Genomic DNA, 13,429 nt, shown 5'->3' on the forward strand with positions numbered 1-13,429 from the left:
TACTCCTAATAAAGTGTACAAAGGCAGTGCTCTCCCCAGCTTCTGATTTATTTACTTTATCTAATATGTTTACGCACATCTAACTAAAAATATACTTACAATAGCTCATTATCACAAATAGACAAATACAGTGCTTGTAGTTTATTCATGCACCATTTAAATTCTCCAAAAGTACACTGTTGTATTTATATGTTGGTGAAACCAAGTAAAAGTATATTTTAAATATATAAAAATGTTAAAGTTTAGTTATGGGCCCTCAATCCCTCTTCAGTTTCTATAAGTACAGGTGCCCTAATAAATACCTCATATATTAAACATACCAGTGTACAACTGGATTTCTGTTCATTTCAGGTAATAGACTCATCCAAACCTGGTTACTTTCCTTACAAGGTTATCTCTCTAAACTTAATAATATGAAGCCTGCCAGGATTTAATTCTGTGAGTAAATGCTGTACACTTCACTTAGCCCTCCGGTGCTTTGTTGTTGTCAAGTAAGTGGCACAATTGACTTAAGATCACACAAAACTGCTTACTCTCATTATAATGTAATCAATACTCAATTACCAGTGAAGTAATGTGGGACCTCTGGGCTTGTAACCCTTTCCCTTAAACTTAGCCCTTGCTTGCACCTTCTTTTTGATTAATGACCATTGATTTTCAAATAAATCTGGCAAATCAGGATTAAATCCATTAGATTTACAGTATACAGTACAATAAAGTTACTTCTGGATGTACAAGCCTTGGTGAGGAAATGCTGAAACCTCAATAAATCTGAAAGGCAGACTTGGAAAAAGCTCAAGATTATTTCTGCACACATATTTCATATAAGTTGCTCAGTAATACCGTGTTGTTTTAAAGTTGTGGCCAGAATTTATGTATTGGTATAACAGAATGAAAGGGAACAATCTCAAAATTAAAGTCCAGCCTCTCAGTTTGTCTACAGGCCATATGTAATTTAATCAATACACATGACCACAGTAAAAATACGTCTCCATTAATGTTTATCTACAGATCAAACCTTTTGTCAGTTCTTCCCAGTTGCTTTACTTTTATCACATCCACCACTGGCGTACATGATCATGTAGACAACAACATAGTCTATACTTGAGAGCATGCGATTGTTGTAAAATTCATTAAAAATTTATTCAGTAAAATTGGGGAAAACAGTTACATTAATATGCAAAATGTAAAAAAAAAATGAAGTGATTGTCAAGCATTAATTAGAATCATCTATTAACAGGGCTAAATGTTCTGCAGTAACACTTTAGACACATACAGTAAATTAACTTCAACAATGACACTGTTATTACAAACCTGAGCTTGCAAAGCAATGCAGAGCAGATGCTAAGATGTTAAAACCCCATATCAAGACCACGTGCAGTGCAACAGAGTAGTAGAAAAATAACTTTAAATTTAATTTTACCGATGATCACTTTAGTAGTGTGAGAGAAAAAGGAAAAAAAAAAAAAGACTGTGCAAAGTACAATGTAAGCTTTTAAGGCAGCTTGGTTTCAGCTATGGCATCAATTCAAACTCGTGTTAGTGTCAATGCTATCCAAATGTGTTTGACTCTCAGTGCATCATTATGGAAAGAGATTTTTAAAAAAGCGCTTCATGAAATGAGATAAAATTACAGGATTGGTTTTCTGATGGCCTCATTTCCTCCCGAAAATGTGTGTTACAGAAAACCATCAATGCTGAGATGAAAATGACTTCTTTCTAAAATTCCTGTATATCTACGGAGAAATTCTGCATCCTCTCCACCACGAAGAAGCAGAGCGTTCCAGTGAAGCCCAGGATGACCATCAGCAGGAGCTGCCACATCAGCATGATGTAACCGCTGTAGAAAAACGCCGCTGCCGCACAGACAGACTAACAAGGGACAGACAGGTTTGATGTTGATTAATCTGATAAAGTGCTTTTACAAATCTGGTAAACAAAGTTGCAGTGTAACACTTCACTGTAGGAAGTAAAAATCATTGTTACGATCATAAAGTTTTGCAACTTGGCCAATCAACCCCTCAAGGTCATATCCTTTGGTAGCACTGCAGCACTTCCAGTAGGTCTGCCGTTTTTAGATCATTCCAATTCTATACGCTTGTGCTGTGAGTCCAAACAATGACCCTTCAACTTGAGTTTTATCTTGGGGGCAAAGCAACTGTGAGCAAAACGTGTCAAACAGGGCCAGCGATTATAACGGTGCTGTGGCCAAAAAGCCTCCTGCATTTTCAATGTAATATCTTTGTGATATCGTGTGCTGTCTGACTCTGGCAGGATGAAATCACTGTTCACAACCCCAAACATGCTCCTGAGCTGACCTGATGCTCCGCCTTTGAGTTTGAATTCTGCGTGCTTTCCACTGAAGATTGCTCTCATCACCAATAGTGATCAACATAAAAGTCTGAATGTTTCTCAGCTGCAAATGCTCACGTGGGAGTGATCTGACCTACAGAGAGCAGCAAAAGCAGGACCAGCACTGGAAGCAGTTTAGAGCTGAAGATGACCTTGAAGGATTTAAATCAAACGTGGTATTGATTTCTCTGGGCAGAGCCACAGAACTTTGTGACATGTTGTGTGTTCTATAGTTTATTCTAAATGTACTAATGAATCAAACTAACAGTTAATAATTTCCTGCTACAACTAGGTGTGGCAGCCATGTCAAGAGTTCTCCATTTGTTTGTGTCCATTGGCTGTAATAAAGTAATGCTAAATATAAAAAGCTAATGGTGTGATATATCTTTAAAGCCTCGGCAAAATCAAGCCTTGTAGCAAAGAAAAAGGAAAAGGGAGCGTTTATGATACACATCTACATTTTCTTTTTGCTGTGATTTCAGGTGAATTTATTTCACTTGGAAGGAACACATTTCGACCCGGCTTTGGTCTGCTCTGCTAACAATGTCTGAGAACTGGCAACTCAGGATTACCTGGATGAATTTAAAAATGGAGAAGGCAGGTGTGCTTTCTTCAGCATAAACATGGCCTAATATGCTGTAGAGCTGTGTGTTGAAACAACTGTCCCCAAGTCCAAGCAAAAAGCTGCACAGCAGGGCAATGGACACACTGAGAAAGAAAAGTATTTATATATGACAAAAATCGAAACAGAATCACGACAGTCCTTTCTGATGTTCTTTACTTCTAATGTTAAATTATCAGGAAAATGACCTACCTTGGAGTTAGATACGGCTTCTTTAGGGTTGTGGTTTCAAAAACAATGGGGGCATCATCAGGGATGTTAAGGAAGATCAAATAGAAAGCAACAAAATGGACAACCATTCCCAGAAACACCACAGAGGTTCGTCTGAAGCGGCTGTTCTTGCACAACAATCCAAACAAACCTCCACCTGATGTGAGAGGGCATATTCTAAATGAATTAAATGCCCTTCAGTGACTTTAAATCACCTTCCTGAGAGCAGAACGTTAACGTACCTACTATTTCCCCAATGCCTACAACAATCCCAGAGATCCCAATCAAGCCTTTAGCTGCTTCTCCGAACTGCGTGGTTGCTCCAATACACGTCCCATACACTCCACTGTAAAAGATAGCTCAAGGCCTGCAGAACAGGGAGGGCACTCTGTAGCTGCAGGCAATTTTACTGGAGGCTAAAATACTTAACATTGCAAATGCATTTGACTTACCGCTGTACGCCATGCAAGGACTCAGAAGCAGTATAGTTTTAGTCTTCAGTAGTCGCAGGATGGTTTCTAAAGGGAGGAGAGGCACAATACGGTGATTTAAATTGCTAATAAACACTGTCCTTTCACTAATATATCTCCTTTAGCTCAGTATTGAGCTGAGAATTTAAGACAGTTCAATACAGAAAGAATACTGGAAAATATTCTGTCACAATAAGCCATACATAAATGCAATAAAAAAAAAAATAAAAAAAAAAAAAACCAGCCCAGAGAGACTTTCAGTCAGGCTGTTAGAAAAATCCTGATTTTAAAAGAGGAAATCCCACTAGGTTTGTTTATATCTGCCTGGATGGGCCTTCTTGGCATGAATCAGCGTGCATCTTTGATAAACCCCGATACCTTTAAGGCGGGTGTACACAAGTCTAAATGCACACAAGATACATCGGAGACAAGGAGCAATCTGATCATCCAAACAACTTCAGGCTGCACTGAAGGCAGGTGCAATTGCACCGGAGTTTCCAGTTGACAAACAGATATAATCTGAAATAAACTAACACACAGGCAGATTCTATGTACTCTGTTGTGATGCTAGAGGATTTTTTTTTTTTTTTTATCCACATGAAAGTGATTTTCACCTTCAAGAAAAACAAAAAACAGCCAGCGAGTTCCTGCTAGTTTCACAAAAACAAATGAAATGAAACGCAAATAACTGAAAGGGAAAAGGAAAATAAATACTTCTGTAGGATCTTTCATTCCTTTTGAATACTCAGTGTCTCAGATGATAGACATCTACGGTGCAAGGGAAAAACAGCGGACAGCTGTACGAGGCAGGAATTTCAGTGCTTTGGTTCAATGTTGGCTGATTGCCAGGAAATCTGAATGTACCTCCCTTGGGATGAATTTAAAAAAAAAAAAAAGAGAAAAAAAAAAGCTGACATATGTTCCATTTGTTGTACAAACAGGAAGGGACAGAACTACTTTGTTGGATTTTAATAAAGCTGTGACTTTGAAATGTCACTGCAGTTATCCTTCACAAATATACACTCAGCGACTACTTTATTAGGTCACCTGTTCATCTACTCATTAACGCAAATATCAGACAATCACGTGACAGAAACTCAATGCATCTAAGCATGTGGACATGCTCAAAACTACCTGCTGAAGTTCAATGGGGGTGGGGGGGGGTACCAGATGGGCTGGTCTGAGTATTTTAGAAACTGCTGATCTGCTGGGATTTTCCCCACACAACTATCTCTAGGGTTTGCAGAGAATAGAGAAGAGAAAATATCCAGAGAGCGTCAGTTCTCTGTGTGAAAATGCCTTGCTGATGCCGGAGGTCAGAGGAGAATGGCCAGACGAACATTGAAGCAGATGGGTTACAGCAGCAGAAGACCACACCACCAGGTGCAACTCCTGTCAGTTAAGAACAGGAAACTGAGGCTACAGTCCGCATGGGTTCAAAATTGAATGATAGAAGATTGGAAAAACATTACCTGGTCTGAAAAGTCTCAACTTCAGCTGCAACATTCGGATAGTAAGGTCAGAATTTGATGTAAACAACATGAAAGCACGGCTCTATCTGGCCTTGTATCAATGGTTCAGGCTGCGGGTGGTGGTGTCATAGTGTGGGGGATATTTTCTTGGCACCCTCTGGGCCCCGCGACAGCCTAGCTGAGTACTGTTTCTGACCATATCCATCCCTTTATGACAACAGTGTGTCCATCTTCTGACGGCTACTTCCAGCAGGATAATGCTCCGGTTACAAAACTCAATTCATCTCAAACTGTTTTCCTAAACATGAGAATGAGTTCAAAGTACTCAAATGGTCTCCACAGTCACCAGATCTCAACCCACTTTTAGGATGTGTTGGAACAGGAGATTCGCATCATGGATATGAAGCCAAAAAAATCTGCGTATCATGTCAATATGGACCAAAGTTTGTGAGGAATGATTCGAAGAGTTCAACCAAGGGGGGCAGTTCCCATCCGATACTAGCACCGTACCTAATGAAGTGGCTGGTGAATGTACATAACACTTGTTCTTCCATTTTTTCTACAGTAGTTTTATGGTAGTCACCTCAACAGCACAAACTGTTTATATATATATATTTTTTTAAGCTTTAAAAAGCTCTTCCCTTTCCTGTGAAGTTTACATTGTGGAAATGCATGTCCGCATGTCCACACACACACACACACACACACACATAAATGAATTTAATATTCATGCCGTCTGTCTGGAACAAACTTAACAGTGTCACTTTTCTAGAATGAATAAAATAGATTATAAAAACCTTGAATAACCTCAGAATAGATTTAGAACACATTAGTCTTGTTGCTACACAGCGTTCCTTATCTATCTATCTATATATATCTATCCATATATACAGCACATTTGGGATTTGCTCAGTTACACATTGCACTAGCATGCATTTACTGCATTCATTATGCACATTTATATGGATGCATAATGAATGCAGTAAATTTATGTAAATGAGCAAGTATCATTTTAGCAAAGCCAATTATGTACACTTCAATGTGGCATTCCAAAAGAACAAATAAAACTTACTGAATTCCGACTTGGTATCCTGCATGGCAGTATTCGCTCTGTGCTTGTACCTAGACAACAACAATTAAATCAGTAATAATCAGCAACTTCCACAACAATGAAATTAATCAACAGAAATAAACTGCATACACAGGCAATCTCTAAAGTCCCTTCAACTAAAGAACAGGCGAAGGAATTTAAAAATCAGATAGCAAAAGGATTGCTCCCGGTGGGATTCTTTGTTATTCTGTTGGAGTTATTGTTTAGTCCCAAACTTGGCTAATAAGCAAGAGGCCCATACATGCATCAAGCATAACTGTAACAGTTTTCCAGGCACATCTGCTGCCACAGGCCTGGTAGAAATGGGCAGAGAACGTATGTTTTGCTAGCAAGATTTCTCTATAAACTAGTTTAAGCCTCATGTTTTGTTTTTTTTTTCTTCTCTGTGATGGATATTTGTGAGTGATACATTTTGGAAATGTAATTAAATTTTCCCTATGAGGTTTGCCTTTCATGCCTGTTATGTTTTACAGATTTTTTTTTTCCATCCCATTTCAGTCAAACTTTGTTCATAATTCAAGACATTAAAATTTTAATATGCCTTAAAAAATGTTGAAGGTTGGGGGGTCTTTAACTGCTGAAATGTTCTCTCTTCTCTGCCCCAAATCTGCCTGATTGCACCCTACTTGTGTAAAGTGCTATGATTAGACTAGACTGTCAAAATTGCATTGATCTAGAGAAAATGATCAGCCTTTTTTTTTTTTTTTGTGAAGGACAAAAGTGTTTTAAAAGTTCTGCAGAAGAGCAGCAGTAAGTAAAAAAAAAAAAAAAAAAAGAGTGATTTGAGGTTAAAAGAGAAAAAAATCTGACAACACCTTAAGAAGGTCAGCTGGATGAAATGTAAATGAACATTTTTTCCCCCCATGTTAGCCATTATGCATCCTATCTGAGCAGCAGTTGAGACATTTTATGTATTCTGAGTCATTCTGTGGGCCTACAGTGAAAATGTGTAATTATCTAAAGGATATTCATTTACATCGTGCGAGTTGAGAGCAGTGACTGCCCTTCCTCTTCAGAGAGCATCTCCTCTTCATGATGGCTCTTTCTCAGCACCAGGAAGCTAAGTGTGCCGAGGATGGATATGACCAGCAGGGACAGAAAAATGTTTCGCCTGCTGCTGTCTGAGACAGGAAGATTAAAAGAAATTGCTTGATGAAAATGCACTAGAAATATTAGCAATATTAAGCCGGGGCATATTCAAAATAGCCAACTGGCAATATAATCCTTTTGATATTTTACTAACAGTGTCATGCTGCATTTTGCTGTTGGCAGTACTTAAAACAAGTTTGACCTTACCTGGGATTTCTGTTCTTCCGTTCCAGTCAAAATAAATGTAAAGATTGCCAAACAACATGCTGTTAATTTAAAAAAAAAAGAAAAAAAGTTGTAAATCAAATAAGTCTCAGTTGACATTTCACATACAAAGCTAGTATTGTTAAATCTTTGCTTTCCGTTATTTTGGAAAGGTTAACCAATTGTGTCCTCCTTACTTTCAACCCTTCAGATTTGGGAAAGCTGTTAGATATTTTCATAAAATGCTGTCTTCTATTTAAAACACGGCCTCCTTTCATATTTTATAAAAAGTTGACATTTGGGTGGCTCATGGTTTTCACCTGAATGCAGCACACATTCCACTATCCTCCTCAGGAGCCTTCAAATCCAGCATGCTTCAAAACTGCTAAACAAACGCACACTGACCAAAATCACTTCTCTTCTATTAAAAAGTGCCGTACACACCAATCAGCCACAATCAACCTACCTGATCTTGTGAACACCCTTCCTTGTGCCACTAAAACTGCTCTGACACGTGTTCTTCTCCACCAGGACAATGGCAGCCCCATCACACCACCACAAAAAGGGTGGGGCCCTTTTTGGATCCCTCTTGTTCATGTTTATGCAGATGATAAATCAGACTGGGATGTGGGGAGTTAAGAGGCCAAGCCTCAGGTGGTTCCTAAGCAGTTTTTGAGCTGCGGTGGAGCACATCATCCTGCTTGGGGTGGCAACTGTCATCAGTGATGCCGATGGCGTTAAGGTAACTTCCACATATGTGCCGGAAGCAAAGGTTTTCCCGGACGATCGATACATTGTAGCGAGATGTTAGTGATTTTAATGATGTGGCTGATTAGTGCAGATTTGCTGCATGCCGAGTTGTTTTCATTTCGCTGCTCTCAGAATAAAATTTATGGAGTACAGCGCCCTCCAAAAATCCCCACAGTAGCATTCAAAAGGTACTCTGAAGCAAGGACTCTACTTCTGCTCAACAATCCTGCAGCATAACAAGCTGCATTTATAGATGCAAAAATGACTGTACACCTCCGTGTCTTCATATAAACAGAGAAAAGGTAAACGCTTTTGTTTTTGGCTTCCTGACTGGCACACACCACGTGGGCCAGTCAGGAAGACATAAATCCCTTCAGGTTTTATCATAATTAAACCACCAGTGCCTTTCATTATTAGTTCAGTTAAACATTCTCTGCGCTCTCTGCAATTTATTGTGTGTACATCAAATTTTATGTGCACCAAACCTCTTTGGGCCTTTCAGAGCTTAAAATTGTGACCTTTAATTAAAGTGCTCCCATTTGGACAATCAGTGTAATTAAAAGAAAAGACTGTGGACATGGCGTTAGCTGACTCATTTGAGAAATCATATATGATAGACAGAAAATGTGGACGAACTTTATTTACTGGCTGGATCAAACGCTGACTTTATAAGCATAATAATCTGCATTTCTGCCTCCGAGGATGCTTCTTTCCTTTTTTTTTTGGAAGCTGTTTATTTGCCTTTCACGGTTAACATTGCAGTTCTGTAAAAATTCTGTGATCTATTTCTGTCTTTAATTACATATCTACCTAAACTAAAAAATGTAGATGAGCAATTAGTCTGTCCCAGAGCCACAGCAATGGATGAAAGGGGTTAGTCATGAAAGCTAACAGTGATTTTCAGTGGCATTCTCTGTTTGTGTCTGCAGGCTGTGAAGAACTGATTCATAAGTTTACTGTGGCAGTGATCACCACTGCAGAGTCAGATTAGCATTGCCCTATTGGGAGCATTGGCACAGGTGACAGCCAATGTAATTATTATACTAATTCAATTTGCATATTTTAACAAATACAAATTAGTCGTCCAAGCCGGCGTGCAGGAGCAATGGGCCAAGTGCGAAAGATGAAAAGGCCATAAATGTCACCTAGAGAACTTTATGTTCCAAGAGGCTTTCATGTTTGTAGATTTTGCAGAGAAACTAATGGCTGGGTTACAGATGTGAAAATTTAGAATGTGATTTATTAAAAAGTTTCTTTTTTTTTTTTTTTTTTTTTAAGTGTACAATAATATATCTCTTCAAGCTGAACAGACTGTTGGCTGCTGGGCTGCGATTACACCTTTGATCAACTGGAGTAGCTGCGTCAAACAAAACAAATGATAAGTGAAAACGTGGTTCTCGATCTTGTTTATGCACTGAAGCAAATATTTTGATGAAAGGTCACTGAACTGCAACTTTGGGTTGGTTCGGAGTGCACATGAGTAGGAAGACTGTTACATTCTCAAATAAAACATTTATATTTATTTCACTGAGGCCGAGGTTAAAACATCTTCATATACAGTATAATGCAAAGAAAATAAAATACTGTCTGCTTTAAAGAACCTTTGAAATTTTACATGAACTACTGAATAGAGTTACTGTATTGCTGCTGCTGCTCTATCACCTCCAGAATGGACACAAAGACTTTAATAGCTGCATACCTGCACTGTAGGAGAGCCCAGAACATTCCAGTATTCCTGTTGATGGTGGAAGCCTCTGAGTTTTCCACCAGAAAGTGTCCTTGAGCTGTCCAGAGCACTGTAAGAAAGTGATTGAGAATGGCCGTATTTTATATATATATATATCTTTTTATTTTGGCATGTAAAGCATCATAGCATACAGTAGCCCTGGGACATGATAAAAATTAATCACATTGCAGTAATCTGAGGTTGCATTAAAAACATTTTTCCAGCACATGCTCAGCGTGAGAGCTGCACTAACGGTTATAAGCAAGCCAAAGGTGTTAACGCACTATTTGCAGAATCAGCCCCTAACTCATTTAAGGTCTAATTTTGGGATATACTGTTTATGCGCATCATCATATCCCAGTCATGATAATCCCTGTATGCATGATTAAACTACATTTGGATTTCAACACAGAAATTGAGCTTGCACAGACTGCAAAAGCCAATCGCAACCATGTTCAAGTATATATGTTGCTGAATATCTTTAGCTATTGTTAATATACTCACTGTATCCTGCCTCAGTGTTCATATGCACAGTGTAGTAAGTGGACTGTGATTAGACATGTGGCAAAGAAAAATCTGAAGTTAATCTAAACATTTCCCAAGCTTAAACAGAAGGATCAGATTTTTTTTCTTGGTCATACAATCACTGGCCACTTTATTAGGTATACCTTGCTAGTACTGGGTTCGCCTTCAGAACTGCCGTAATTCCTCATGGCACCGATTCAATAAGGTCCTGGAAACATTCCTCACAGATTCTGGTCTATTTTGGCATGATGCAGCACACAGTTACTGCAGTTTTGTCAGCTACACAGCCATGGTGTGAATCTCCCATTCCACCACATCCCAAATGTGCTCTATTTGATTGAGATCTGGTGACTGTGGAGGCCACTTGAACACGCTGAACTCATTTTCATGTTCAAGAAACCAGCTTGAGATGCTTTGAGCTTTGTGACATGGTGCATTGTTGTTTATAACAAATTCCAACCCTCTTATGTTGCCCTCAATGTTGCAGCAGAAATCAAGACTCATCAGACCAGGCAAGGTTTGTCCAATCTTCTATTGTCCAACTTTGGTGAGCCAAAGAGAACTGAAGCCTTAGTTTTTTTTGTTGTTGTTCTTAACTGACAGGAGTGGCACCTGGTGTGGCCTTCTGCTGCTGTAGCCCATCTGCTTCAGTCCTCCACGTGTTGTGCATTCAGAGATGCTCTTCTGCATACCGTGGTTGTAATGAGTGATTATTTGAGTTACTGTTGCCTTCATATCTGTTTGAAGCTGTCTGCCCAGTCTCCTCTGACCTCAACAGGGCATTCTCATTCTGCAGGGCATTTTCTTTTTCAGACCACTCTCTGGAAGCCCTAAAGGTGGTTGTGTGGGAAAATTCCAGTAGATCAGCAGTTTCTAAAATATTCAGACCAGCCCATCTGGTACCAGCAACTATGCCACATTCAAAGTCACTTAAATTGCTTTTCTTCCCCATTCTGATGCTCAGTTTGAACTTCATCTTTGCCGTGTCTAAATAACTAAATGCACTGAGTTGAATCTGATTAGATATTTGTGCTAACAAGCAATTGAGCAGGTGTATCCAACAAAGCAGGACTGGACTATTTTATAGCCATTTTTATGTAGACCATTTGGTGGAAAGAGAAAATAAATAAATCAACACATTAATTGATGGTGAAACGGGTCAGTTGGAACCCAGCTGTGAAAATAAAACAGCAAGTAAAAACACCAGATGCTCTCTTAAATTAGAATAAAGCAAAATACTATTTGGTAAAAAAGAAAATCCAATCAATAATTCTTGACATACTCAAGTTTCAAATATAAAATTAACAATAATTCAGTTCAATAATGATAATAAAAACTGGAATTTTCAGCTTTTCACATCTTTCTGGATTCTTTTTAAACAGTTACTAACTCTTGCCATGTATATAATGTGCATGCATTTGCAAACATGCATATAAAAACATTTTTAAAAGCCAGGCTGAACGTTCCAAAGACGATTTAGGAGAAAGGAACTTACTGGCTGCTCCTATGCCGATGAGAGCGGAGGTCAAGTAAAAGGACCACGTTGAGGGGATGATGAACACTGCAATGTAACCGCTAAAGACAAGCGCAATCATGAGCAACGTGTTTCAGCATCTTTGTCAGTTTCCTTTATGTAAACAGGAAGGCAGTATTTACCTGTACAGCAGGCCACTCAAAAACATTGTAATTTTTGGTCCAATAACTGTAACAAACATTGGTGCAAGTAGATTGGAGAATGAGAAAACCCCATAGATGATTCCAAGGCTGTAAAGGGGGGGAGAAAAAAAGCAAACAATTATTAGCAGTAAGTAAATAAATACAAGTTAGTGACATGTGTCTCCACTATGACCTACCTGTGGTATCCACTTCCAGTGAAAGTAGAATTTTCCAGGCTTTTCACTACAGTTTGCTGCAAATAGGAAAAGAATAAAAGTCTATGCGAACCACAGGGTTAGAATTTGCATAATGGGTCACAGTAATGTTCACAGTAATGTCCTTAAGTCATTCATCCGATTGGATAATTTCAGTGATCACTGAAGAAAATTAGAAACACGAGATGCGCCTGACATGCTCCTTTGACTGCCCTGTTTCATGCTGCCCATGAGGCGGTTGATTACTCTTCTTAAGCATTTACTATAAAAGATCGCTCTTACTGCAAAAAAAAAAAAAAAAAAAAAAAAGTATTTACGAGTTTCTGTATAAGAGCAGCATTAGGTTAAAGTTTTTGAGCCTCTGATCTATGAAATAAAAGTCTCAGCTCTGTCCTCTAGCTTACATGACTTCTGAAATCAAATCAAACAAGCAGAGTTTGTTAACTTGCCTCAACATTTCCACAGGTGGTGAAGGCGGTGAAAATGAACAAAAATCCCACACCCAAAATCACAACGTTGAAAGTCCTTCTGTCTGCCATGGTGTCTTCTTAATCGTCTTAAATCTAATACATTTTAAATTCACTGCCGACTTGCAGTGTAGTACCGTCGCTAAGTTTGAACTATAAATCTAAAGCCTCCCATGCGGACTCGGAAAAATCCATTTTTCCTCCAAAGTTGACTCCACAAACTGTTCAGTTACAGTTTAGCAGCCAGAGATGAGCAGAGGAGAGTGTGGAGTATATGCAGATAGCCAGAGAGCAACACTGTCATGAGGACAAGTCTCTCCTATTACACAAAGTACGCATGACAACTTGTGACTTTAATTAAAAGTTTTTGCGATCTTCCTTTTACTCTGACTTCTTCGTCATGGTTGTCGTCACCCTTTCCTCCCCTCCTCGTTCAGCTTCTTCTACTTGTGCAGTTTGCGGACATTTACACTCATTTATCTTTGCTGCCTTCCAGAGGTGACCAGGAGAAACATTCCCTGCGCGATAGGGAGGACTTTAAGCTCATAATGTGGGGAGAA

At 38.9% G+C, this 13,429-nt stretch overlaps 1 protein-coding gene across 1 annotated transcript; it reads right to left on the bottom strand.

The window, feature by feature from the left end:
- Positions 1 to 1,118: 1,118 nt before the first annotated feature.
- LOC115784231 (UNC93-like protein MFSD11) lies at positions 1,119 to 13,285 on the bottom strand. Its single transcript, XM_075074392.1, is given in 13 exon segments — positions 1,119 to 1,872; positions 2,925 to 3,060; positions 3,167 to 3,341; positions 3,427 to 3,551; positions 3,633 to 3,702; positions 6,199 to 6,248; positions 7,214 to 7,358; positions 7,534 to 7,592; positions 9,980 to 10,076; positions 12,027 to 12,106; positions 12,188 to 12,295; positions 12,385 to 12,440; positions 12,852 to 13,285. Coding segments are annotated over 13 exon segments (1,344 nt in total). The 5' UTR covers positions 12,942 to 13,285; the 3' UTR covers positions 1,119 to 1,719.
- Positions 13,286 to 13,429: the final 144 nt, after the last annotated feature.

The sequence above is a fragment of the Archocentrus centrarchus genome, chromosome 8 (genome assembly GCF_007364275.1).
Source record: "Archocentrus centrarchus isolate MPI-CPG fArcCen1 chromosome 8, fArcCen1, whole genome shotgun sequence".
NCBI classification, from domain to species: domain Eukaryota; kingdom Metazoa; phylum Chordata; class Actinopteri; order Cichliformes; family Cichlidae; genus Archocentrus; species Archocentrus centrarchus.